The sequence below is a fragment of the Rhyacophila brunnea genome, unplaced genomic scaffold (genome assembly GCF_057557595.1).
Source record: "Rhyacophila brunnea isolate RB1 unplaced genomic scaffold, BYU_Rbru_1.0 scaffold_20, whole genome shotgun sequence".
Classification (NCBI taxonomy): domain Eukaryota; kingdom Metazoa; phylum Arthropoda; class Insecta; order Trichoptera; family Rhyacophilidae; genus Rhyacophila; species Rhyacophila brunnea.
In genome coordinates this window covers 21,222,728-21,250,039 of record NW_028232860.1, presented here as the reverse complement: position 1 = coordinate 21,250,039, position 27,312 = coordinate 21,222,728, and the positions used below count along the sequence as shown (strand labels likewise).

The window sequence follows — 27,312 nt, the reverse complement described above, 5'->3', positions numbered from 1 at the left end:
GATATAAATAATGTGACGGTAAAGCGTGGTGAACGTACGAATTTCAGCGGCTCGGCGAGTAAAATATCAAACATGTTTGAAATCCAACGAGCCTGGTCTGCGGATTAAAAAGTCCGCAGACCTGGGGTGCTCCACGCGAAAAAAAAGTCCGAAGACTGTAAATCGTCTGACTTGCGTGCCAATGGAGCGCCGGCATTACGTTTAATTTTTTGAAAATGATTTTCACTCAACGCGTACTATAATTTTGCAGGCACTGTACTATAACTCCTTTTTCAAAATATGGCAACACTGAAAGTGTACGTCCATGGCAGTGTCAAATCTGTCATTAGTGTCATTTTGATTTTAAAATTCTTATTTTCATTCCGTTCGCTCACGCGACTTATACGAATATTTTTTGCAATTTTCACTATATCCTACTAGTACGTATATAAATCGTCAAATGGCTGTCGATAAACCGGACGTCGATGGATCTGGTTGGAATAAAATATCCCAAAAAGCCATGAATGTACGTTTTTTACTATTTGTTGTATATATTCCACCTCATTTAGTTATGGAATCTTTTTAAAAATTAATATGCTCAGGTTCTAATGTCAGAATTTTCACACCTACCCTCATTATTGAAAGATGCTGATCAAATTTAATGTTCACTGGCTAGATAGAGCCTACAATGATTCATCTGCTTGGGGTACCTGATTGGAGAAGCGCCACTTTCAATAAGGATATATTATGTACAGTTGAAGCAAGCTGGGGTCCACTCGGAGTTGTTGCACTTCATATGATTCTCTTTAGTATATTATAGTACATTAGTCTATGATTCTCTGTATGAGGAAGGTTTTGTGAGGATTCCATGATAATCTACCATGTAATATATCATTGGTATAGTGACCCGCTGCGGGTGTTTCGTTCCTTTTTGTCTGTTGCATTGACTTAAACTATAATGGACACGTCTTATACTATAATACACAAATCTCAATATTTATGTAGATATATTAGCAGCGTAATGGTAATTTATTGTCAATGCTCCATGAACGCGAATTTACAATATGCACCGTTATTTCACTGTATATAGAATTCATTTTTCAACCCCATACAATAATAGATCTGTGTTACGAAAGAATCAAATATATATTTGCAGGGTCGTTAAGTATTTCTAGAATATATGCCGGCAAGATTGAAAAAGGGGGTGCATTTATTTTAAAGAGCAGTGTCTATTATATCCATGGACTGCTCTAGTAAGATTCCTTCACTTCTTTGCCGTAACGATGGCTGTCTTTGTCTACATAGTTTATCGCCAAAAAAAAAATACTTTAACACATTGATCGCCAACTAGTTTTACATAAAATAGTTAAAAAATGATTATTTGTCTCTAAGGTATTATTTGATAGGTAATGAAAGAATATAATGTTTTTTTTCATTTTGATGATTTTTTTACGTAAATATTGGTTTTTATGATGTGCCGGCCACATGTGTCCGTCGCGGCGCCAACAAGTTAATTTATTCTATTGCGCCGGGCCGGCCACTTCGCCGGTCACCTGTCCATATGTGTTGACGAGAGCATGGTGCCATTCCGCGGTCGAATTATATTTAGATTTAGATAGTATAATAAACAGAAAAGGCACAAATACGGAATAAAAGTTTTCAAATTGGGTAGCATAATATCTGGATACACATAAACTGGAAATATACGTATACATACCTTATAATCATTTATTTTATTCCATTTTTTTATTATTTACATATTTTTTATAACTTACATTTTATAATCTATTTAATTTTTATTTTTATATCAACAAAAACATATTTACAATTTAAAAGGAAAACTTTTTTTTTCATTATGTACATTCTTTACATTAGTGAGCCTATATTTTGTGACTGGGAAGACATATTTTCAGGCCAAGTGGCAGTAATATACAGAAGGGCCATGCCGGTCACCGCTTATCGAAAAATGCACTGCGCGCGTGCCCGCCGGCGCTGTAGAACAACTCTAAGGGAGGTCTTCTTTGCCGGTCACCGGTGACCCCCATGGCCCCCTGAACGTAATCCAATGCCGGTCACCGGTGACCCCCATGGCGATCAACGTGTTAACCTTCTCTTTACAATGTGAAAAAATTCATTCCGTTCCGGTGATGTCACTTTGGGTTATGTAATTGCTGTATTTCGTAATTTTTTTTTCCATTTCGTTTACTGTCTAATTTTGATGTACTTCACATATTTAATTCTGAAATAAATGTCTCAATTGTACGAAACGGATCATTATCTATAAATGCACTAGTCTCTGAAACATTTCTAAGTGACTCAGTTCTTCATGTCTACTGGTCCAGTATTTAGCATTTAAAATATTTACGCTAATGTTACGGTTTCAGTGAAGTAATTTATATTCTTTAGTGTTAAATAATTTGTGTATCCGAATATTATCATCATTGCTATTGACGTCCAGTGCAGGTTGGAAGATCACGCGTTAGTTAGAGGCAGCACATTATAAGGGGCAACAAATTATGGAAGTAATGCGATTAATACAACTTTTGAGACTCTATGGAGATTAAAAAATTCTCGCCTGCGGTGCAAGTGTTCCTAGAACATTTGTGGAAGTGTATAATGTGTCAGAATTTTAATGAAATTGTTTGTATGTGCAGAAATAATAAAATGCAGGAGATGTGTAATGAAACTACATAACATTTGAGGCTACAGATAGTAAGGGATTTGATTATTTTGTGAACAAATGTGCTTGAAAAATTAACTCTACCTGCATTGCAATAAGGATTATTATTTCAAAATCATGTTTTTATTTCATTTTACTATTCTGAAAATGTAAATGAACTGTACTACATTGCAATAAGGGTAACTGAACATGTCTGCAAAACATGTGCATTTTGATATTGAGAATTTGTTGCTTATGTAGGGTTTAATTGAATTTTAAAAATTAACCAATACTATCTGTAATAATTTGTAGTCTTGGTTCAATGAAAACAAATACGTATGACTAAGTTTAGTGTGCATTATTTATGTCGGATCTTAACAGCCTACCTCCACCCTTCGCCACTGGTGAGAGTGTACCTATCCAGTATCCATATTATATCAGTGGACCATAAATTTTATTTAAAAAAACAATGTGCTGTAAATTAAAACAATTTTTATTTTCAGGTTGGATATAAGGAGGGTGTTGATAATGCAAAAGATCAAGTTTTACAGGAGGGTTTTGACATTGGATACGTACGAGGACTTGATATTGGATTAAGATTAGGATTTTATAATGCTCTTTCAAGGTTCAGTGTTTTCTTTTACATTATGTTTCAATTAGGGACTGGGTTCACCTGTATGATTTGATGTCATATTGAGACAATAGATCTATTCGCCTTTCAGTGAAAACGGTTGCTCAGAGTTGAGGACATCGGGGCACCATGAATAGCTGATTGAATAGAAAGGCGATGAATTCAAATGGTTTTCATTGGGTCTTCATGAGTTGATAAGACAAGTCACGTCACGAGGAGTCGATGCTGACTTTAAAGAATTAGCTTCTCTGCTGTGTGGAACAAGCAATTCCATTCTTCTCATTAGTAGAACTGTGTTTCAAAGAATTACAGTCTACCAATAATTATAATGTTACAGTTCACCATAGTGAAGCTTATTTTTTTTGTTACGTAACTAAGCTTCCTACATAAATATCCTTAAGTTTGCCGTGTGAAGATTTATTATTTTTAGCTGTTTTGCTATCCCTGATTTATAGCATGGGTTGAGTGGATGGCTAATAACCAATCCACATGAAAAAATCTGTATACACAGAGGTAGGGTCATCAAAGTATCAGTGCAGGCGGCTCTCGTGGTGCATTGGGTAAGGCGCTTGCCTTCCACTCGAGAGTTCTGGGTTCGATTCCCGGTCAGGACACATTATTGCTAGTATCATTTGACAATGATACTAGCAAGTATTTTCACTGTGTGGAGGTCTATAATTATGCACTGCATTTTTATTACCAACCTGATTTACTGACATCTGAGATTTCAATGTCATTTTTTTGTATTTGCAGTGTACCCATTACAAATAAAGTGGAAGCGGAGTTACCTTCAGAGATATTGCACAAATTAACGGACAAAAGCAGTTGTATTTTATTGAAAAAACCTTCAATGGGACAGTGTCAGATGTGTGCGGACAAAAAAGTTTTGGAATACCCGATGTCAAGTGCGTTGCAAATTCAGGAACAACACAACGATACAGTAATAAAAAAGTTAGATGATAATTTTTCAACAATAACTAGTCATTTAGGAATAAAAGGCAATATAATAAAATAACAAATAATTAATTAAGTATTTAATGTAATTTATGAAATAATAATACATATTATCGAAATATAATTATTATAATATATAAGAGACAACACTTTTTATTTAAAGCATTTTACAATCATTAAAAACCGACACAGAAAAATTGTCTACAGTTTTTTTATTTGACTTATGTTAATTTTGCTTCAAAGAATGGATATTTCAAGAGAATATCAGTCTTTTAAAGATATAATCCTTCAGGAGTTCCTTCTTTCTTGCGATACAGGACACTCTCCTTAGATTTTTTGAAGTCTTCGTTTGTGACTTTCATTCTTCGTTCCCTGAGCGCCATTAATCCGGCTTCTGTGCATATAGCCTGTAAAAAAAAATTACATTTAACTCAAAGAGACAGAATCTTCCCTCTCACTCGCTCCAGCATTTAAAAAAATAATACCCAGCTATGTACTTGGAAACGGTACTAACATTTATTTCCTTACAAACAAGTAATAATATATTAACATTTGTGTAATGTGCATCTGGGAGTAGATTTAGAGAAGAAAGGCAAACAACTAACCTTGATATCTGCACCGGAGAGATCATCTTTCGCCATGATCAACTCCGATAAGTTGACGTCATCGGCTAACGTCATCCTCGATGTGTGAATTGTGAAAATACGCCTCTTTGTTTTCTCATCGGGCAACGGGAATTCAATTTTACGATCAATACGGCCGGGCCTGATCAATGCTGGATCCAAAGTCTCAATTCGATTGGTTGCCATGATGACCTAAACAGCAATTAATATTATTATTATAGTATATATTTTTTAAAAATTGCTCCTCCAATAGGTATCCGACGACATCATTTTCCTACCTTTATTATAACAGTGTTATGCGTGTATCACTTGGTTGCTGGAAATATCTCAGGGATAACCCGACAGTTTCCTTTGTGCCGGGTCCAGACTACGTGTAATGTAACCCGAATTGTATGGACGGCACACGAACTCGATGCGAATCCTGTTGCTCGAATTATCGAGCACTGCGAGCGCCTGTCAAAAACCGACAACCGATGGATCAGCGCGAACGTCGTTACGAGCATTTTATGTAAGGATCGTAGCTACGTATGGACGACAAATTTCCGCTACATTACACGTATCTGGATGCGGTCTTGCACTACAGTGTTTTTCGTAATAAACAATTGAAATAATTACAGATGTAGATTCACTGCCTCTTCATAATAATATGCACACTGCATTTTATTTGAATAACCTTTTTCACTATACCTGATCGGTCTAATGAATAGTTGAACCTACTCGAATACCCAATTAATTAATTTTGACATTTGTTTATCGGGAGATTCAATTTCTAAAAGAGGATGTTTGCTGTATATTAGTTTGCTCAGTACTATGTGAAAATATCTAAATAATGGATACGTTTTTATCTAAAAATAGCTCTTTTACTTGCTCTCCATTCGATATTGCAATTTTGTAAAAATAATTAGTCCTAGTTAACGGTCTTTAGTTCTATACCAACACAGCATTGGTTCTTTTTTTCATAATAATTATTCTACACGGGTGTTGTGGGACTATAATATGATTTTAACCCGTACAAGCATGACGTTGAAAGATGAATAGAAAATGAGTTTGCACAAAGAAAAATCAAATACTATACCTTGACATCACCTCTGTAATCAAATCCATCCAGTTGATTCAGTAACTCCAACATTGTGCGTTGAATTTCACGCTCACCGCCTGAATTGGAGTCATACCTGCAAGTAGGTTGGTAAAATTTTTACATTAGTTCCACCGTAGACAAACAGTTCCCTCATAATTTACGAATTGACTTAAAATGCTTACAGAGGTTATCAAATTTGTACTATGGATTTTTAAAAGGTTATCATAGCAAGCATTTTTTTCTGATTCCCACCAAAATTTAGATTTGTGTTCAGTGTTGTTTGGCAAATCATCATGGAAAGATACACAGTAATTGTACAGCGTATACAAATTGTTAAAATTTTAAAACAATGTCGTTCTCGAGAACTTGGACTTTCTTATGGCACTACATGGAATATTCTTCATTTGCATTTTTGAAGGAATATAAAATACAGTGACAATGTGGTGCGTCGAAATTTTGCTGATTATATTTTTTAGAGCTACATAAAACAAACCCATTATTTCATGAAAAAATCATCTTCAGCAATGAAGTTCATTTTTGGTTAAATGGCTTTGTAAATAGTCGCATTTGGAGTAATGAAAACCCACATGCTATTCTTGAAACACCTTCACATCCACAAAAATTTATATTTTGGTGTGGTTTCTCGTCTGCAGCCCGATTTCCTAACTATCGTCTCGTGTGGCACCAGACGACATGACGTAATTGTGACGTCAGCCAATACACGCTCGAGTGGGCGGCATGTATTGGCTGACGTCACAATTTGACATTTGTGACATTTGTTATAATAAATGATTTTACTCCCTACTTTAATTATAGTTTGTCAATTTATGGCTACGGCCGTATGTTGTAGCTTAACCACTAGGGAATGACAAAAGAAATGGCGTATTTAAAAAAAACACTACCTTATTCTTAGGTCAATATTTATTATAAAGCAATCATTATTCATAAGATGTTTATCACACTTGAATGGTCAAAGACATAGCTTATAATAAGTATCTTTAGAATCATCTTCAAATGTGTTAATCTTGCCGATTTTTTGAATAATAAAATGCCTAATTCTTGTCAAATTTGGGATCACAGAGATTATCAATATAATTTTTTATCATGAATATTTTACAAAAATTATCTCGTAATAATTTATACTAATGGTTTCATAAATGCGTTTAAAAATTAATAAACGTAAAAAATCTTAACACCACTGCAGTTATGTACCGAAATATGACTATATTCTAAAACATTAGAGCGAGAGGTTTAAAAGAATACTATTTTATGTAACAAAAATACTTTATGCAGTCATCAAATGTTTAAAATAACTATAAAGGATAATAAGGCTTCAAAATTATATAAATAGATTATCTACAACGTTTAAGGAGTGTCCAGGATCATGGTTTGAAAATACAATAAAAACTCAATTTTGACCTTCGACGAGCATGTCCCCCCTTAATTCAGACAAATTCGACCAACTTATAGATTATGCAAGAAAAATGTTCGTTATTTTTTGGATCAACCTATATATGCGAACAAACATTTTCGATCATGAACCTCAATAAAAATTCTATGACAAAATATCTCCGCTGCCCATTTAGAAGCAGTTTTCAGAATATCAACTACAAAATTAACACCTGAATTTTAAAAAATGTACAACAGTTTCATTCTTTTCATTAATTTTTTTGTAATGTTTATTTTTCGTAATAATAAATAGTGTATATCTAAAAATGGTATTTTACTTGCGGCCCGCCGCTCATTTTGAATTCTTGAATTTGGCCCTCTATCCAAAAAGTTTGCCCCCCCCTGCCTTAGACAATAAGACTGCTGATATAATAATGTTAGATACTATTATTGATATATTTGACAATATTATTGTGTATCTTACCGTTTAGTCCCTACAGCATCAATTTCATCAATAAATACTATGGAAGGTGCATGTTCCTCTGCTACTCTGAACAGTTCACGTACTAATTTCGGTCCATCTCCCTGAAATTGTGAAAGTCACATTAGAAATGAATTCCGATGACACACTATTATTGTACTTGTACGTATGTGTTGGATAGATATACCATGGAGCCAAGAGAATGGTAGCATTAAGAGGCCCACGAAGGGTGAAGCAGACAAACAAGTTGATTGTCCGATCTGAACCCCGTGAGACTCTTCTCAGCTCCGCATTATACTCTCCAGTTTTCTCTGTTTAAGGCTATACCTCAGCTGAGGCATGGTCTAAAAAGATCGTGACTAGGCGATGCGCGGAATGCGGGTCGCGGGTGCAAATGACGGAAACCGAACGAAATATGGTTTGTCATAAAAGTTCAACATGCGTCCTTTTTATGTTATGTTTTGTATTATATTTGTAATAATAATAGTATACTCATTGACATGTTTTCTTTTTTAAGTACATACGTAAAGTTTTTTAGTAATCTTTACACGATTTAAGAATATTTTCATCCGACGCCATGACAAAACGAATCGACGTGCAGACGCCTCCACTATCGCTCTCCGAATGACAATGCGGCCGTAATTTCATTCTACATACAATTGAAAATTATTTGCCGTTTCACTTATGTACGCTCTTAACACTGATTACGAGGGTGGGTCAATAAGTCCTTAGAAAAGCCGACAGGTGGCGCGACTAGTACTGTAAGCGGTTTGTTTTCATGCAGCGGCACCACCGATTCAGTATGCTGCGAAGTTTCAATCAGATTGGTCGGGTTGTTGTGTGTTTCTCGTACATTTAAAAAAAAAATTTGCTTGTGGAAAATGGAAAAATGGAAAATGGAGAAAATTGAGTTTAGAGCTGTTATTAAACATTTTAATATAAAAGGGTTAACAGCAAAGGAAATAAAAAATGAGTTGGATTTAGTTCACGGCACATCTGCTCCTTCACTTGTGCTGGTTAAATGAATTTAAACGTGGTCGTACATCAACAAAGGATGAACCACGCTCAGGACGTCCTGTAGAGGTGACTACACCAGAAATGATCAATAAAATCCACGATATGGTGTTAAGTGACCGAAGATTAAAGTTGAGTGAGATAATTGAGGTTACAGGGATCTCAAAAGGTAGCGTCATTTCTATTTTACATGACAAATTGGACATGAAAAATATTTCTGCAAGATGGGTGCCGCGTTTGCTCACAGTCGACAATAAACGCAATAGGGTGGTGGCCTCTAAAGCCCTGTTGTCGCTCATGCAACGCAATCCGGATGAATTTTTTCGTCGCTTTGTGACTGTAGATGAAACATGGATACACCACTATACTCCCGAGACGAAAGAACAGTCAAAGCAGTGGATTGCGAAGGCAAACCATGTCCAAAGAAGGCGAAAACCGTAAAATCAGCTGGTAAGGTTATGGCTACTGTATTTTGGGATGCACGTGAAATTATTTTCGTTGACTATTTGGAAAAAGGAAAAACAATAACAGGGGATTATTATGCATCTTTATTGGACCAGCTAAAAAACAAAATTGAAGAAAAACGGCCTCATTTAAACAGGAAAAAAATCCTCTTTCATCAGGACAATGCCCGTGTTTACACATGTTTACGATCAATGGCTAAAATTGAAGAATTGAAATTGAATTGGTCGACCACCCACAGTATTCGCCAGATTTAGCCAAATGAAGAAGTCATCGATCGGACAAATGCTTATTTTGAGGACCTTCCGAAAACTTATTTTTCTGACGGTTTAAAAAAAATTGAGAAACGTCTAACCAAGTGTATTGAGCTCCAAGGAGATTATGTTGAGAAATAAAAAAAAAATACAAAAATAAAAACTGTTTTAATGCTTTTTTCTAAGGAATTATTGACCCACCCTCGTATCAAGACGCAGCATGTTAGAATACATGACATTACATTTGGTTCCTTTAGGAGTGTGAAATAATAATTATTGTTGCAAAACCTACCAAATACTTTTGAATAAGCTCCGATCCGACAACTCGCAGAAATGTGGCCGACGTCTGATTGGCTACCGCCTTCGCCAGGAGTGTTTTCCCCGTTCCGGGAGGGCCATAAAGTATGACTCCCTTGGGTGGCTTGATACCCATCTCTTCATAGTACTCGGGATGGGTGAGGGGCAATTCGACGGACTCTTTGATCTCTTGGATTTGTGTATCGAGACCGCCAATGTCAGCGTAAGTTTCTTGGGGAGCCTTTTCTAATTTCATCACGGAGACCATTGGATCTGTATCGTCACCCAATACTCCAACTACAGCGTGGACCTATTACAATCGATACATTGTGGATTAAGATGATAATGTGGGAATGTTTATGGCCACCGTGGCCGCGCGGCATAAGCGTTGGACTATCATGCCGTGGGTCCCAGGTTCGAATCCTGGGTCTGGCAAGTACACATATTGTTTTTCAATATGCGTGTGAGTCAGGGTATGGACCTAATAGGTTGAGCAAGTGGCTGACATCCATTTCTCGTAAAAACAAAATCTGTTAATACAAACCTCTACTCTGTGGAGGCCCATATGATCCTATTAGGATCGGACATGGTCGAAGAAGAAGTTTATGTTTGGGTAAATCAGTATTTCCGCTTCAAGACAGAGTATAATATGAATCTGTACAGAATAGAAATATGTAAAGTTTTTTAACAGGATTGGTCATCAACCATCCTTAAATACCTAAACATGGGCAAACAAATGCCAAATACAAGAGAGTTTTAGTACAACAAACCCTTCCTAGCTGAATTGTTATTGATTCATAATAATATTATTATTCAATATTCTTGTTTTAAATTGACGATAGGAAATAATTTGAACAATCAGAATTTTAATGATTTTGCTTAAATTTTACAATTTTGTAGGATCTAATCCTCACAAGCTAAAGTAATGAGTACCTACCCACAGATATATATATATATATATGTTTTCACTGGCCATATATTATTATGGTTGATTCACATCAGTTTTAGAGCCCAAACAGACAGAGGGCGGTCAGGCGTACTGTGTTCCGAGTTCAGCGTTCTTTGTAGTGTATAGACATCATCAAAACTGTGCACAGAGCAGGCAGTCAGACCGCGCCGGTCAAAGAGAATGTCTCTGCATTCTAAAGTGCTATTCTCACCACTACAAAGAACTCCATACCACTTGTACCGTTGCAATGTCAAAGACGACGTTGATCACTTATTTTTAAGCTATGCTAAAGCTTTCAAAAATTTCCACGTATAATGCAAACTAACTTAAAACTGGAAATAGCAACATTTTATGGCCAGTTCAAATTTCAAAATGATACATTTACTCACTAGTAAGTATACCACAATATTGGAAAACATTGGATTCATCGAACCGTTCTCTTGTCTGTATCATCAACCGAAACACAGCCGAGCACTTCAATAACCAACTTTATTGAGTCGGTGACAATCACACTTGATGATAACGTTAATACCTACTCAATGTTAATTTAAGTAGTATTGAGACAATATTATACTGTATTACTTATGCTACAATATATTGTACTATTCATAAAACAATAAATATTTACTTAAAACTCCCAGTCTTTTGCAGGAATAGCCTTTTTGCAATTGGTATCTTCTTCTTCTCACTTAATTAGAATATTATAGTTCATCGAAGCTTTGTATTGACATACGAAAGTAAATAAAAAATAGTTTTTCATCTTTAAGCAATTGCGGAAAAAGAACATTGAATTCCTCTTCTTCTCGCTCCGTGTTAATGGCTCCACAAAAGCAATGTTTTGTCTTCGGAAGATGAGCTGTCAAGCGACATGGGTTCTATACATTTATCCTGGATACAGAGGCAAACACATTTTGAAAATAGCCAATATACTGGATTATTTGTTAGTTTGGGTTGGGTTAGTTTAGGTTATCCTAACAAATAATCCAGTATATCGGCTATTTTCAAAATGTGTTTGCCGCTGTATCCAGGACAACCGACTAGTACCGCAACAAGTTATACGTTCAACGTTTGTATAAAAATAGAATGTATGTTTATTGAATGCTACCTGTCAACCGTCGGTTGAAAGCAGAATGCTTGACCGCTCTGTCTGCTCGCAGCCTTGGTTAAAAAAAACTTTCTACAGTTTGAAATTTGAACAAAACGGTGTGCATTAATAATTAACAATGTTTATTTACCTTGTGGTTAAGTAGAACTGAACATCCAGGTTCGAGCTGATCCTTATCAACAAACGATAAAATGCTAACATAATGTTCGCTGCCAACGGAAGTGGAAACAATTGCGTGATTATCGTCGATAATTTCTTCTAAATTGCCTACAGACATCGGCGTTCCTCTGAGATCATCAACCTAAAAACGAACAATGACATTTGAATTTATCTAGCAAGTCATGCATGAAAAAATATATTACTCTGACGAAAGATACATTTAGCGATGAGTGATTGATTATATATTCTAGTTTTGTGGGTGTACGTTACCTTGGACCTTTCTTCTTCGATTTTTTCTTCCTGCGGTTTCAACCTCTCTTGGTTTCTGATGAACTCCTCCTCCATGAGTAAATAATCCTTTATTCTCTCCAATTTGAGCAGTTTTAGCCGGCATCTCGTGTGGGGTGTCACCTGCGGTAGTTTCAAAGCAGCATCGGGCCCTTTCGTCTTACGCTTCTTCTTGCCAACTCGGGTTGGAATTGGAGGCTCGTACTTTTTCTTCTTGTCTTTATCATCTTTTTTATCTCCACCAGACCCTCCTCCAGATTGGTTTTGACCCTTCAATTAGAGAATTCTATTAATCACAAGTATATTTTCAGTAAATTATGCAAAATAAAAACATTGCGTGTGTATTTACCATCACTAAATCGGCTTCTGTCTTTTGTCAAAATCACACCGTCATCTACTCTTCGGCCCAAAGAGAATAACTCGAACAACTCGGATCTATGACTCGAGTATAATTTTACGTACCTATCTATATTATCTATGATTGATTCGCTTTAGAAAATAATACCATTTGAATAAATAAAAATCAGCGACAATGAAGGAACTCATTTAATTTAGGTATTTTATACACTAATTCCATTAGATAAAAAGTATAAAAACACATCAAAAATTGTATGCTACTGGTTCTACTGCTGAGAATAAAACAGGTAGGTATGAAGACACTCGTCAGATCCGGATAGTCTGACACAAACTAGGGATTGAATTTTTTAATCTGCTAGCGCTAGCAACATTTTCTGTAAGTCACAAATGTCAGTTTTCAGCTTTGAATAAAAATTTCGAATCGGACCCAAGGATGGTTGTCGGAGCGTTTCCCACAGTTAAATTAGCGGTTTTGCTATTTAAACAAATTAGCAAACCCATTGCTAATTTCGCTAAAGAAAGGGCTAAAAATAATAGATTTTTCCGTACTTATGTATGCATGCCACCTGCCCAATGTAAGTATTATTATTGCTTACGAAATCGCATGTTACATAGCAAGTCGTCGTGCATCATATTTAAAACAGACTCAGTGTCATTGCCATTATAATGGCATTGATTAAATGATACGGAATGCAATCCAAGGCAATTTATAAATTAATACCTGCTGATTGTTTACATATTGTCTGATAGTCATGGCTTCATTTACCTTGAGCAAAAAGCATTTACAATGACAATTCAATATGAGTACTGTATTATTAGTATGTTTCAAATATTTATATAATTAATGATTTAACTATTACTGTTTTGAAACACTCGATTATTAGCCAGTATATTTTTATATCCCATCATAATATTACTATATACCTATACCAACAAACATGAGCACAAAATTATTGAGGAATGGCATGTCTATTATTGTTTATTTTTTGGAACTTTATCTAAAAATATAGTAATAACATAGGTGACCGAGGTATATTTGATTGCAAGTAATCAACACATAACTATAAACATAATAGTCTTAGATACAAGCAGGGTTGATGATTCTTAAAATAATGATTAACGTTTTGGATTTTTTTATGTTTCTTTCAGTTTATAATTGGTGTGAAATTAAATCAAAGATGTGGATAATGAATTTGGGAAAGCCTGTTAATGTTCCAGTGCTAAATGAACAAATGGCAATAGAGCTGGGTGCCAATTTGTTGGGCGAAGGAATTATTTACATTCTAGGATCAGTTCTATTGATTTTAGAATGGAATAGGTATGTGTTGTCCTTCATACACTTTCTTGTTATCGCTAACCTAAAATTGGAAGAATTCATCTCAATCTGTTCGAACTTATTAGATTATCACAATATCTTTGATGTTTTCCCACTCTTCAAGTAAAAACCTCACTCTTAAAGCTGTTGCAAAGTTACAAAATGATCCTAAATGCTCCAGCGACCATAATATATGGCTGCCAAATGCACACCATACTTAATAATATGGTTTCTTAAATCTTGATTTTTTTATAGTCCATTTAATGTAATCTATGGTTTTTTCATTATTTTCACTTTAAGACAAATATTCATTGAAATGATTTCTTTTTCGAGTGGAGGCACATAGTGTTTAAGTAATGTAATTTTTCTATTTTAATTATAATCAAATGTGTGAAAATTTTTGATGCAGCAGTCTTTTTACCATGCCAAGTATCACTGCTGAAAATATGAGAAACCTTCCAATTTAATACCCATAAGCAAATAGTCCTTGAATAATTTATGTATTATCGATAAGATTTTGTTTTATTCATAAGATGTTATGAAAAATAGTGTCTTAAAACCTTGGAAAATTATATCCGTCACTGTCGTTTCCTCCTAACAAAATAGCATGTTAAGATAAGTCCTTCACATTGTGGGGTGGGTCTATATTACATGTCTTGTGTAGATATGGTGATTTATCAATATTATTTCAGGAGTTCCAAAAAAGAAGCAGCGAAGGAAGAAGAACGGCTTGCGGAGATGCTTCATTTAAATGACACAGTTAAAGATCTTTACTTCACTGTCCAAACTCAGGATACCCAAATACGTCAATTACAAAGGAATATCGGTGAATTAGGTAAGCTATTATATAATAATATAGGTAAAACCATACAATAAAGTATAAACTTTTGATTGTACATGAAATGAACAATGATTTTTATTTACATTTTAAAATTATGTACATATAAAGTTATGATTTTTTAATAAAGATTTTTTTCGCCTTGTCCTAATATTAAATTGAGTTTTTAATGCAACTGAAGTAACTACTTTTTTCACAACTGTTATAGATACTAATTACAGGTGTGTAATTAAAAATAATTTCAGAAACTCGAGTAGTCGTCAAACCATGGGCGCTTCTCAAAAGTGACAGCAAAGAACCCGGAGATGAACCTCCTCCCCCAGGATCTCAAGAAAATATTAGTCTAAGCAAGAATGCTCCAATTTCTCCTGAAGTAAATAGCTCCGGTGAAACGCATGTCCAAAATATGTCTGCACCGTATCCCAATGGAGGTATAGTTTTACAATCGTTGAATTATGTGGAATTGGATATCTTGAATACTCCACAAGTCGAAATGGATAAGAATATTGACGCTGCTCTGAATGGAAGGAAACCTGGTATAATTTTACAAGCGTTAAAATATATTGAAAGTGATTTAAAAGGATTATTGTAATAGATTTGCACTTAAACTAATGCGTTACTTAAATAATTAACATTACCATAGTACAGGGGTTCTTAACCTAAGGGACGTGGCCCAAAATGGGGTCACTTGGCATATTGAGTGGGCCGGGGAACATTTTCAACAACATTTTTTTTGAGAGATATCGTATGATACATTTTAAATGTAGAAACATGTACGGAAAAAATTGGAATGAAAAGGTAAAAAAGCCATCAATTTGTACCAAAAAGCTTAAGATACCCTGCCATACTATTATGAGATAGTGATGTCTATTTTGAATCCTGCAATTACCAATGAAGTGGAGGTTGTTTTATATTTGAATTTTTGATGTTTCTTTTATCCACTGTAAATATTACTTTATTACGTGACCCATAGGTATTATTGATTGATTATCGATTTTAAGATACATTTTGTACATAGTATTATGTGAATTTTCAAATACAATTTTTATTGTAAGTCAACTTTTGTAAAGTCAATAGGTTTTTTTCAATATCCCGTTATACACAGATCAAACACAATAATATTGTCCAGGATAAGTTAATCTACGCTTTGAAAAATACTCAAAGCTTGGAAGCAAAACAATGTAAATAGTCTTATGTATGCATGCACATGCATGTCATTTCAAAAATTTTGTAAATATTATTGACATGTAACTAAAAAAGTATTAAAAAAAAATAGTTTAATTGTAGACCAATGACAGTGATTATTTCGTCATCATATTGTATGTACATATATATAATTTTATGAATGCTTCTCCAGACAATATGATTGTCTATATTTGATATGAACTTTTGTCAAAAAGTCATCTTGATTGTTGCCTGCGTCATATTTATTCATGGTGAAAAAGTTATCTGTTTACCTAATTATAATTGTATATTTAATGTATTTATACATTGTTTTTTTCTATTTAAGTAAAACTTATTTTGAATTATCTGTAAGCTTGTTATCAATAATTCATGTACATACCTAGTGATTTTTGACACTTCTTTATTTAGTATACGAAATATTCAAAAATGACTTGAATCGTTACATAATTTTATTATAGCTTTTGGCAATCCTCACAAATGTCATAATATAGTAAAACTTAGATTTTATGAATCTCTATTTAATGGATAAAATTTCCAGTATATAAAATAGTCCACCTATTTAAATCCAAGAATTATTATATTTAATTTGGTGCATGATTAGAACATGGTCACACATCATTGTGCGTGGAAATTGGTTCTGTTGTCCCGTGATGTGACTTTCTGCAGTAATTTTTACGTGTGCCGGCGACTGTTCCGACTATTAAATAGGATTTTCTTGTATTTTTAGAAAATTTAAGCTTTGTTTTGTTTTTTTAAGAAAATTGTTTATTTGCTTAATTAAACACCTTTATATAATAAAAATCAGGTAAACTAACCAATTTATAAATTTTTTGACCTACTTTATTATAACAGATTTTCAACTTTAACTCATTTAGTGCTAACACCGCGACTGGTGCGTTTGGAGTACTTGGCCATTAGATATAATTAACGTGGATTGGTGGATTTACCCTTTTATTCATTCCTGAATAATGCAGAAGCCATAAAATAAACAGTGAATCTTGAAGGTACGAGGTATTTTGAACTGCTTTAAAGTTGAATACAATATTATTACAGGGGATTCTCAATCTGTCGTTTTCTTAAATGTATCATTCCTTTTGGTCAGGTCCTGAAAAATGCTGATTGTTTTAGATTTCATCCAGTTTGCCATATTTTTCTGGATTGATCATTCTTTCTTGTTCCAAATAAATATGTGCATACATACTGGATATACAAAAACAATGCACGCTTCTGTTTACTCTAAATAACTGGTTCTCCCCCCCAACTCCAATTATGCAAAATATGTGAAATTCTTATTCTAATTATCTGTTATTAGTAATTCATTATTTCTCTTATACCGCATTTACCATTTGGTTCATCTGGTCCCTTTAAAAACAATAATCGAGAATCCATTGTAAGTATGTATAATGTTTTATGTTATACATTTACTTTCCACTTATTCTTGAGTATTTAATGTATTTTAAGTATAATTTTGATATAATTTGGACTCCATCGTTTATTACACATTATATTCAAATTAATATTTAATAAGATTCATTGTTAAAATATCCTTGTATCCAGAAGTCACGTTAAGTACATATTGTGTATATATTTTTTGAAATCTTAACTTTATTTGTAGAAGAATAATGTTATTTTTTTAATATGTTACCACAATTTATTACCGATATTCGCGAACACAAACCATTGAGTGAGTCTTAGACTTTGTTTGTAAGCAAAACATCTGATTACTGTAAAATATACATTGTTAATAAAATATTCAAAATTTATAAATCTTTGTATTAAAATACAATCCAGACTTTTTTTACTATACACCAAAAAGCTCTCCAGCTAGGTGATACAAACTTTCTTAGTACATCCACTAATAATTATTGCAGGCTCCGGCAGGTCTATTCCAACTTTGTAACAAACTTTTGTTAATTTTCTAGAATGGAGATATCTAACTATATTGTGTTATATACGTATCCAAAGTACGTTACAGTTATCTAAATAATTATGAAGTAACTCAAATGGAACGTTACATTAATTACATTAAAATATGGCCAGAGCTCCTGTGTTACACTTTCGCAGTATCTCACTTACTCTACTCTACCAATTAAGTTTTCACTGGTACATTTATAAGGGTAATAATTAGTACGCTACCAATGAAAAAAAGACTTTACCGAGTGATATTTTTGACATCGGATATCCCCAAATATGTACTAGCTAGACGCTCGGATACATCATGGTATACTTATTATTATTTCGATTTTTAATGAATTTTGAGTCGAAGGGTTACATGGAATAGATCTGCAGTATATTCTAATGAGAATTGATTTACTTGACGTTCAGTTATCAGGAATTTGGAAGAGAAAAAAAACAGTCATCCGTAATGAACATAATAATTTATTGTATAAAAATAAGAAATGTGTATAATTCAGTTAAGCCATTCGTTCATGTAGGTGCAGGCTTGTGGAGTTATGAGACCGTTCTTCGAACACTTGTGTATCAATGGACATATACCACAAGGAACCCTCACCAAACCAGGCGGAGGTAATAAAGATTCTATTGACCTGTAAAGCCTATTTCCGTCAGCTGCCACAGTTTTTTCTGCCTTGCCATCGTATACTAGTGTATTTAATATAGTTTCTAAATCTTCAATATCCAAAGACACCTGAAAAGAAAATAAAATAAGATTTATGAAACAATCATGAAACATCAAAATATTATTTTTGACAATGCTGTTTTATCAAAAATATGGAGCTATAGTATGACTTTTATATTGTGCCTACTACATAGCACTGTATGTAGAGTGAAAGGATAGAAGTAGGGGGTGGGGAATAAAGATATATTATCATATGAAAGAGGGGAGATTTTAAGTTCTTTAGATGGCAGTTATGACGTGTGGATCACAATTAGGGATTGCAATACCGAATGGAAATACTAATACCGGTATTTCCTATTCAATACCGGTATTCGTGAAATGTACGGAAAAAACAAAAGTATCTATCAATAAATATATATTTAATATAAATCCCTTTAAAATATTAATATTCGATAGCTTATGCCATTACTGGTTTCCAAGGGCGTTGAAGGGCAACGAAAGTAAACCAGACATGCGGAACCTGACGAAAAAATACAGTCATGTTAAACCTTTTACGTTAATTAATACATTTTGTTTCCACTTCCAATACCGAATATATCAGTATTATCTGATTTTTAAAACCGGTGTTTCTGTATCAAAAAATACTGGAATACCGGTATTGCAATCCTTAGTCACAATATAAAAGACACTCTATAATATCGACTGCTTAATCTGGAAACCAGCTAACTCCACTTGGGCATATTGTTCAGGAAGGAGAAAAAACTTAATAATTTAACTATCGAGTGGAAATTAACAATTCGAATTTATTTTACAAATAAGCTGCACTATGAATTAATACACTATTTTAGCTTCCTTTTTATATGCAAAGAGCGGAGTTATTCTATTTATGATATTGGAATTTTGGCACACCTGCAGTTGGCTGTTTTGTGTGAATAACAATAACGCATTTATTTATAGGTTTAGGTGAAATATTGTGAGTATAGAAAACATGCTTCATAATAAAATGCCATCAAAATCTCATTTTTCGTCAAAAGTTCAGTTAGCTGGTTTATATGTTAAAGTCAATCTTAATATAAATATTACGATCAGTTAGTATTTCGTAAGAAACAAAAAGCAAATAATATTGTAAGCGTGCGTACTCATAGTTCTATATTGAAGTATAGGTTTTTTTTTGTTTACAATGTTTGAACATCAAAATAATTGTAATAGCCAAATTGTAACTAATATAACTACCCAGGTATTGGGGAAAACAAAAGAGCCTGGTAAGATTTTTTAAGAGAATTGGAGAGGACCTGAAAAAAGGATCAAAAACGAAGAGACGGAGACAGCAGGTCGCAATCAAAACCTGAGTAAAATTATATATAAAAAAAGGTATATTATCTCATGTCATTACATATTATTGTATAGTTGATACTATCAAATTAATTAGCGTGTTTGTAGTAGAACTCCATTATACCGGTTTTAAAGCACAGCAAACAAAAAACTTTGTTTTAAAACCATTATTGATACTTTATTTAAGTATTTGCAAACTGCAAGGGAAACAAATTAAAATCATCGTTGTTATGTATAATGCAAGAGACTTGCAATAGCTTTCGAATAATAAAATTCAAAGGAAATATTAATATACCACTTACTTTACTGATGCCAAGGTCAGTAATGAATTTATGGACATCTTTGGCAGTAGCGTAAGCGAAGTTCCTGGCGACGATTGGGCCTGCTGGATTGTTTCTAGAGTTTTCAGCTTTCTCCTGAAGAAACCGGTGACATTGCTGATTGAGAACATCCACAAATTCTGATTCAAAATCTTGATCTTGGTACCAAGCACCACCAGTGATCGATCTATCGGGTTCTAGGTTTGACAACATGTAAACTTTTTTCTTCGCAGCCTGAAAGAATAATATTTTTATGTTGATATCATGAACTATAAATTATTATTGATGAATGATAGGAATGCTTTAAAAACTATCGAGATGTGTCATAAGCTAAAATAACAAGAATCATGCATACTTTATTAAAATTTACATTGTGTGGTTTTTTTCATTCTATTATTGACTTTAATTCCATGGAACAAACAAAAAAATATGACAAGAAAGTTAAGTTGTGATTATGACACCTGCACGTAAAAGTGCTGACTATCTCTCCAATCTCATTCTTCAAGAATAAGCGAGACGCGAGGTTGTCATTTCATTTTATACTATCTGACAAGTTGTATTGAAAATCGGAGCTCAAAATGAGTAGTTCATTTTTTTACCGGCATGTTCGCCCCTATCGCTCTATTGCGCAGGCGTAGATCGAAAATAATCTTACTTGCGCGCAATAAATCATCACAATTTGGAATCTTCCAATCTTGTTTGATTTTTGCACACAATCTTGCCAACTGCAGGATAATACATGTTTACCCATTCATTTTCTTACTGTGCACAGTACATCCATGCAGGTGTAAACGGGGTATAATATTGAGATGCATGTCGCGTACTGTCTTGCTGTCAAGGTGATAAATTTAGTCTATGGGTTCGTCATTTTGCAGAATATTTTGAACGAACACGATTTCTGTAAATTCAATGATGGAGTAACCTAGGAACGAGTCTGTAAATTCAATAATATTTTGAATAAAACCCAACCCGCAGACCATAGATAATAGACAATATTCTTATAGAAAATACATTGTGCCAACCGCAAAAAACACGCGATTTTGACATGATTCGAAAATGTGTAGGCATGTAGAAAATAATAAAAAATGTTCATTGAGTCATGTACGTGTCAATGCAGTGCAGTACAACGTGAGGTGACCTCATTGTTGTTCTGGTGATTTCGGCAGATTTTGCTAACTGACAATGTTCGTTTAAGAGTTCAAAATGTGCTACGGGATGGGAGCATCAGTCTTATAACATTTTAAACACCAAGAAAAATGACATTACACACTTTTTTCCCATAACGGCAGCTTACTGTGGCAATCGGCAGGGCTGTTATAATGTAGAAGTAGGTATTGATTATTTTATAAATAACTACCCTGTCAAAATAATAATTGTTATATCGTCTTGGAATAAATCTTGTTAACGCTCTTTTGAGATGCTGTAGATGACATTTAAATAATTTAACCTGATGAACAATATTCATTTTCACCACAACGTGTCTTAGCATACTCGATATATAAGAAAATAAAACAATGAACGGTGTTTAACTTACATTTACACTTTTCACAGCTTTAATAAGTTTTTTATTTTCTAAATTCTTTAATATTTTATTTAGTTGTGTCATAATGAGATTTGATCGAAATCTAATGTCTCTGATCCATATTCCTTTGTTAGCAGCCTCCTCAATGATGGAATACACCACTTTTTCTTCATTGTCGGCACCTTTTACAGACTCCTTTTTCGTAAGATCTTTTAATCTGCAATTATTAGAAAAATAGAGATTGACTAAACATTCTCGTTATAAATTGTAATAACAGGTAAAGGGAATTAGTTCAACAATAAAATAAAAAAAATAATTAAAAGCGTTTATATTGGAACAATTTAACCTGGAACATGCATGATGCGATTTTTTTAATGCATAGTAATTAGGCAGGGCGAATTTGATTATTGTTACAGTGGCTATTCTCGTTGAGCATTTAAGTACATTGAGCCTATTGAATCATTGTCTCCCGCTCAGTGTCACTCCAAGAATGCCATTTTGTCTGTCAAATCTATCAAACTGTGGTATATTTATAATAAATTCAATGACTTGCTCATGGTGTTAAATATTATTCATTTAGATTAAACATTATTTAACAAAGCTTTTCATGATTTTACACACATTCTCGAAAGTAAATGAAATCTGGCCAGTTCATTTAGTCGCTCATGACTCATTTTTGATCACAGAAAGTTTGGATATACTAAATGATCATTCTCTTTCTTCTGTACTGATATATGATTAAAAAATCTAAATGCAATAGTTCACTATGCGTTAATCGATATTTGCAAAACAATGAAATTTGTTGACCAATAGATGTTTTTTGGTTAACTTATTATTGTTAACACTAACTTACTAGCTACTGAGCGTATATTATGAACCGATTAAATCAAGCGTCAACATGATCGAGTTGGTTGCTAAAACCAATGACATTAATATGGACGAAGCATCTAGAAAATAAAATGACACTCACTTTGTGTCGGGTCTGCCGGATGGCGAAATTCATATTTTAATATCAGTATCCTACGCTCAAATGAACATTCTGCTTGCAAGCGGTCTGGCGACACCGCTGGGTCTGCCCATACAAAATTTCCGACTGTCAGGTTTCGACTCCGCCGTTATTATTGTGTTACAAAATGCCAATGTGCCTAGTTAAAATTGTAAAAAAAAAATCTACTAAACACTCCAAGAAAGATGGGATATCACTTTTCATGTGTTAATATTATTTATTACTAATAAAATGCCATTTTAAGATATTGATGAATGTTTATTCAATGCAATTGAATGACAGAAACCATTGGACGTCTGCCTGTGATGGCTGGGCTCACTTGCGTCTAATCTCCAAGAAGTCGTAAGTAACGAGAATCTGTTTCTAACGCAATGACATTAATACGCCATTACAATAAAGGTTATATTACTATAAATTCTCGAAGCTTGTATCGCATAATGGCAATGGATACGTCTATGGTCACGTGACGTCTACCTATACATCTGTGAATGACTTTCATGTACAATTTCTCGTGCGCGCCGATATGAAGTGAGTTGTCCATTTAATATGTCATTGGTATATTATGAACCGATTAAATCAAGCGTCAACATAATCGAGTTGGTTGCTAAAACGTTCTGTGTAATTGTTATTAGAAGTCAACGATTACTCATGACAATCGTTGAATCTGGTTGGGTCTACAAGTCTGATGGTGTAATTGGGCCTTGAGTAAACCATGAATCCTACCTATAGATAAGTACTCCTTTTTGATTGAAGAGATCAAACTTTCCCTGCTGAAGAAGTTTATTAATCACTGATACTTTTTGTCCGGCTGATAGTTCAGGAATATTCGTTGATATATCTTTATCTGATATTCCCTTTGGATTTGATTGTGCTAAGGCGGTTATTTTTGAAATTATCTCTGCATCATCGCTGTCAGAAGTAGCCGGTGCTCCAGATGTAGCACTCATGATGACTACAAAATAAATACTCACTTATTAATTCTTATATCATCAATCATCAACGAAATTTTTTGAGTAAAAATAATTGAAAACTGTTCCGAGTACAATAAAATACAGTACATTTTACGGTATAGAATACAATTTTTGTTGTTTAAATTACAGGGACATTTAAAGGGGGGACCAAAACATCAATGTCTCATAATGGAAAAATTAATTATTCACTTAATTTATGGAGTATAACACAATGGATAATTAAAGTATTATTCTATTGGGAGAGAAAGCATTGATAATAATTTTGGCCGATGCCAATTAAAAATAAATTACCCACCAATATTACAATATAGATGCTAATATAAAATGCTAGGATAAGTACAACATTCACTTATAGAACAGATCTGTCACTTGTCACTATTGACAGAAGTGTTGCCATATTTTGAAAGTAGAATTATAGTACAGTGCCTTCAAAATTATAGTATTTTGGCCAAAAATATAGTACGCGTTGAGTGAGTTTTAGACAAAATATCCATTAACGTCTTGTTTTTTTAGACAAAATTCAAATGTTAAGTCAGTGGTTTACAAAATTTATGTTAGTACTCCCTTTAAAAAAATCTAATCTAGGTGCCTCCCCATCCCTTATTTCATTAAATAACACAGACAACTTTTTAAATAAACAATGTACCTACTTCCGAATACAAAAATGAAAAAAAATAAACAAGGTTTTACTACTTATACTACATTAATTTTTGACAAATGTGCTTGTTTATTAGCACAATCAATTTCAATAGTAGTCAATCCAAATTCATCTTCGTTCATTGACAAATGGATTCTATCATGGACCCCACATCCTGAAGCGGACCCCCCGGGTGAGGATTTTTCAACTTTTTTTTGCTAATAATAAAATAATAAAATAATGTGAAAAGTGCATTAGCAAACTAACCAAGAACTCAGTAAAAAGATTTTTGTTTGCTTCAATATATCTGGCGCAGAAATCATTTAACAGTGGCGAACTTATTTTTTTGTAATTTTGATTTCCAAAGCTCCATTTTTTATGAATGCCTTCGTTTTGTCGTTTTAATTCAGTGAATGCATTAATGGTCCTGAGATTGATTTATTCACTCAATTTTTTTTAAATTTCAACCAAATAAACCAGTTTAACAACAAAATTATCGTTCCTAAACAAATTTGCCTCAAATTTCAACATTTTGATTAATTTGACCCTTTTATTTCATTTTTACGAGATAGCCATTGCGCTTCACAATAGTATAAAAGTGAGGGATTATAAAATTAGTCTCCATATTTGCAGAAAGGTTTGCAAACAACCTTTTATAGGACTCTTTTTTTGTGTAGTTTGTAAGTAGCAGCCGTTTTATAAACTATGCATTTGTAAACTGCAAACCTGTGGCTACATTAATTATGTTAAACTTTTCGCGCCTCCCTTTGCAACACTCCGCGCCTCCCAGTTTGGAAATCGCTGTGTTAAGTAATTAACGTCACCTTTTTTAGACATGGGGATTATTTTTTTTGCTTCTCACGGATTATTTTGGCGTTGTTTATCTTCTATTGGCAACTTTTTTTCCGATTTCTCAAAATTATAGTATTTTGGGCGTACTATACCTGTTTTATATCGTACATACTACGCAGACGAAAACTATAGTACAAATACTATAATTATAGTACGGTTGGTAACACTGATTGACAGTATATTATTATTTTTAGGTTAGTATCATCATAGACTAATATACTGCTAGATTATTAGTCTATGGGTTAATTCATATTCTATAATTATTTTATTAAAATGGCAAGTATGGTGAGGCAGGCTGGTAATCAATTTGCGGCAAAATTTCCACATGATTTCCACGTTAACATTATATTATATGGGTACGTTATAATGACCAAAGTAAATCCTCCGTGATGCCCTGAATTTTTTTTATCGCGTCGCTATTTCTCGTAAGTTGTCGGTTATTGTTGGCCTGCTTCATTCAGTTGTATGAGTGAGCCGATTCCTTACCTCTCTTATTTTTAACATAATGCTTACGGGCCCTTTTAATTAATTTTGTAATTAACGTGTTAATTTGCATTTGAAAAGTAATTAGCAAAAACACAATTTAGTGCGGCCCGTACGCTATGGGTTAATACCTCCATGGTAGGTACCAACATAAAAATAAGCAGATCGTCCTGAATATTTTCTAGGTCCATAAATCCGCTCAAAATAATTATATCATTCCTACAATATTCCAATTCGCAAGGAAATGTCATGTAATAAAAAGGGGGTTTTGCAACTCACAACTCAATTCAAAAAATAAATAGTTTTATAGTTTTAATAATCATTGGTAAATACAAAAGCTAAAAACAAAATTTAAAAAAATTGCAACAATTCTGACTGAGGACGCAACGTTACCTTACTAGAGTCTGTCTTCTATAAGCTGGCGTGCCGGTTTCCCCCCCGCTTCAGCATCCATCTTATTCCCTCCCAATAAAAACTTGCAACAGTTGGACACAATGGCACAATGCTTTCCGTGTGACGTGTACGCCTGTATATAGAATAGACTCTACCAACGTTCCCTCTAATTTTTCTATTGTTGTGCGGATCATCAAACAACGCATCTGAGAATTGGCGAGAAAGAAAAAAAGAAAGGTTTCGTTGCGAAAGTTTTGACTATCAATAAGAATACGTCTTCTACCTTGGACTGCAAGTTCATGAGCAACTTTGGTAGGAATCAAGAATCAATATAACATAATATGTATCTTCCCCGCTGTTGACGATATCTGTACAGTAAAATGTATATAGCGTTAAGAAAATTTTGAAGCCTCTTTCAGAAAAGAGAGGGCGATACATGTTTCCGTATGAGATGCCCTAGTTATGGAGAAGATCTTCTTGAACTAGACATTTGAAACTTGAATATTTCAGAACACGATGCCAATGCATTTTTTTATACTTTTAGCCATCTTAAAGTAGAATTGAATTCATTTTTAGTTAATTCTGTTTTGTATGAAAAGTTATTTCGATACCATTATTGGTTGCTAGGGGTCCTAGCAACTAAATTATTAAATAATATATACGTTACTATGGAAATCAGTATGAAATGACATTTCATTATTCAGTATTTCTATCAAGTACAATTTTTTTTGATCGCTTAAGATAGTCAGTCAAGTTTCAAAAAAATTAAAAAGTTCTTTTTATCTTGTAATTATTTATTAGAAATATTAAAACCATAAATAAATAAAATAAGAAACTTATTTTATTGAATATGAGGCGTCTAATTCCAAAAAGCGATAAGTCCACATTTGGTCAAAATCGAGAAAAATTTGTATAATTTTACACAATATGTATTGATCTATAAATTCCAAAACGTGACATAACCCTACGAAAAAAAATATTTTAAGTCTCGATTTATTACAAAATGCGCCAAGTCCGTGTAATCATCGAACAAGCTAACAAGCAGGTTGTAAACACTCTACCGAGGAAAGTTGAAAGCCGGTCAACTTTACACGCTACACGCCGGCGTGTGGGCCTACTGCGTCTGCGCAGTAGAGCGCAGTAGCAACCTCCCGGTAAAAAAACGAACTACGTTCTGTCAAAATAGTCGCTGGCTTGTGGC

General features: G+C 33.7%; 4 protein-coding genes across 4 annotated transcripts; 2 read left to right on the top strand and 2 right to left on the bottom strand.

The window, feature by feature from the left end:
• The first annotated feature begins 311 nt into the window (after positions 1–311).
• Positions 312–4,409, top strand: LOC147071382 (uncharacterized). The gene is made up of 3 exons (XM_085948127.1): positions 312–505; positions 3,142–3,263; positions 4,023–4,409. Exons 1-3 carry the CDS (start codon positions 440–442, stop codon positions 4,282–4,284), a joined length of 450 nt encoding a protein of 149 aa, XP_085804253.1. The 5' UTR covers positions 312–439; the 3' UTR covers positions 4,285–4,409.
• LOC147071381 (26S proteasome regulatory subunit 4) lies at positions 4,289–12,739 on the bottom strand. Its single transcript, XM_085948126.1, has 8 exons — positions 12,672–12,739; positions 12,305–12,592; positions 12,006–12,176; positions 9,817–10,131; positions 7,798–7,898; positions 5,922–6,018; positions 4,829–5,038; positions 4,289–4,630 (listed from the first exon to the last, which is right to left on the bottom strand). Exons 1-8 carry the CDS (start codon positions 12,672–12,674, stop codon positions 4,496–4,498), a joined length of 1,320 nt encoding a protein of 439 aa, XP_085804252.1. The 5' UTR covers positions 12,675–12,739; the 3' UTR covers positions 4,289–4,495.
• A 309-nt stretch (positions 12,740–13,048) lies between these two features.
• Positions 13,049–16,363, top strand: LOC147071380 (optic atrophy 3 protein homolog). The gene is made up of 4 exons (XM_085947873.1): positions 13,049–13,254; positions 13,829–13,997; positions 14,687–14,829; positions 15,078–16,363. Exons 1-4 carry the CDS (start codon positions 13,113–13,115, stop codon positions 15,422–15,424), a joined length of 801 nt encoding a protein of 266 aa, XP_085803999.1. The 5' UTR covers positions 13,049–13,112; the 3' UTR covers positions 15,425–16,363.
• Positions 16,364–18,376: 2,013 nt separating this feature from the next.
• Positions 18,377–24,120, bottom strand: LOC147071379 (DNA-directed RNA polymerase III subunit RPC6-like). Its single transcript, XM_085947996.1, has 5 exons — positions 24,042–24,120; positions 23,499–23,727; positions 21,782–21,986; positions 20,230–20,481; positions 18,377–18,664 (listed from the first exon to the last, which is right to left on the bottom strand). The coding sequence occupies exons 2-5, from the start codon at positions 23,720–23,722 to the stop codon at positions 18,428–18,430; spliced, it is 918 nt and encodes a 305-aa protein (XP_085804122.1). The 5' UTR covers positions 23,723–23,727; positions 24,042–24,120; the 3' UTR covers positions 18,377–18,427.
• Between the last annotated feature and the right edge of the window lie 3,192 nt (positions 24,121–27,312).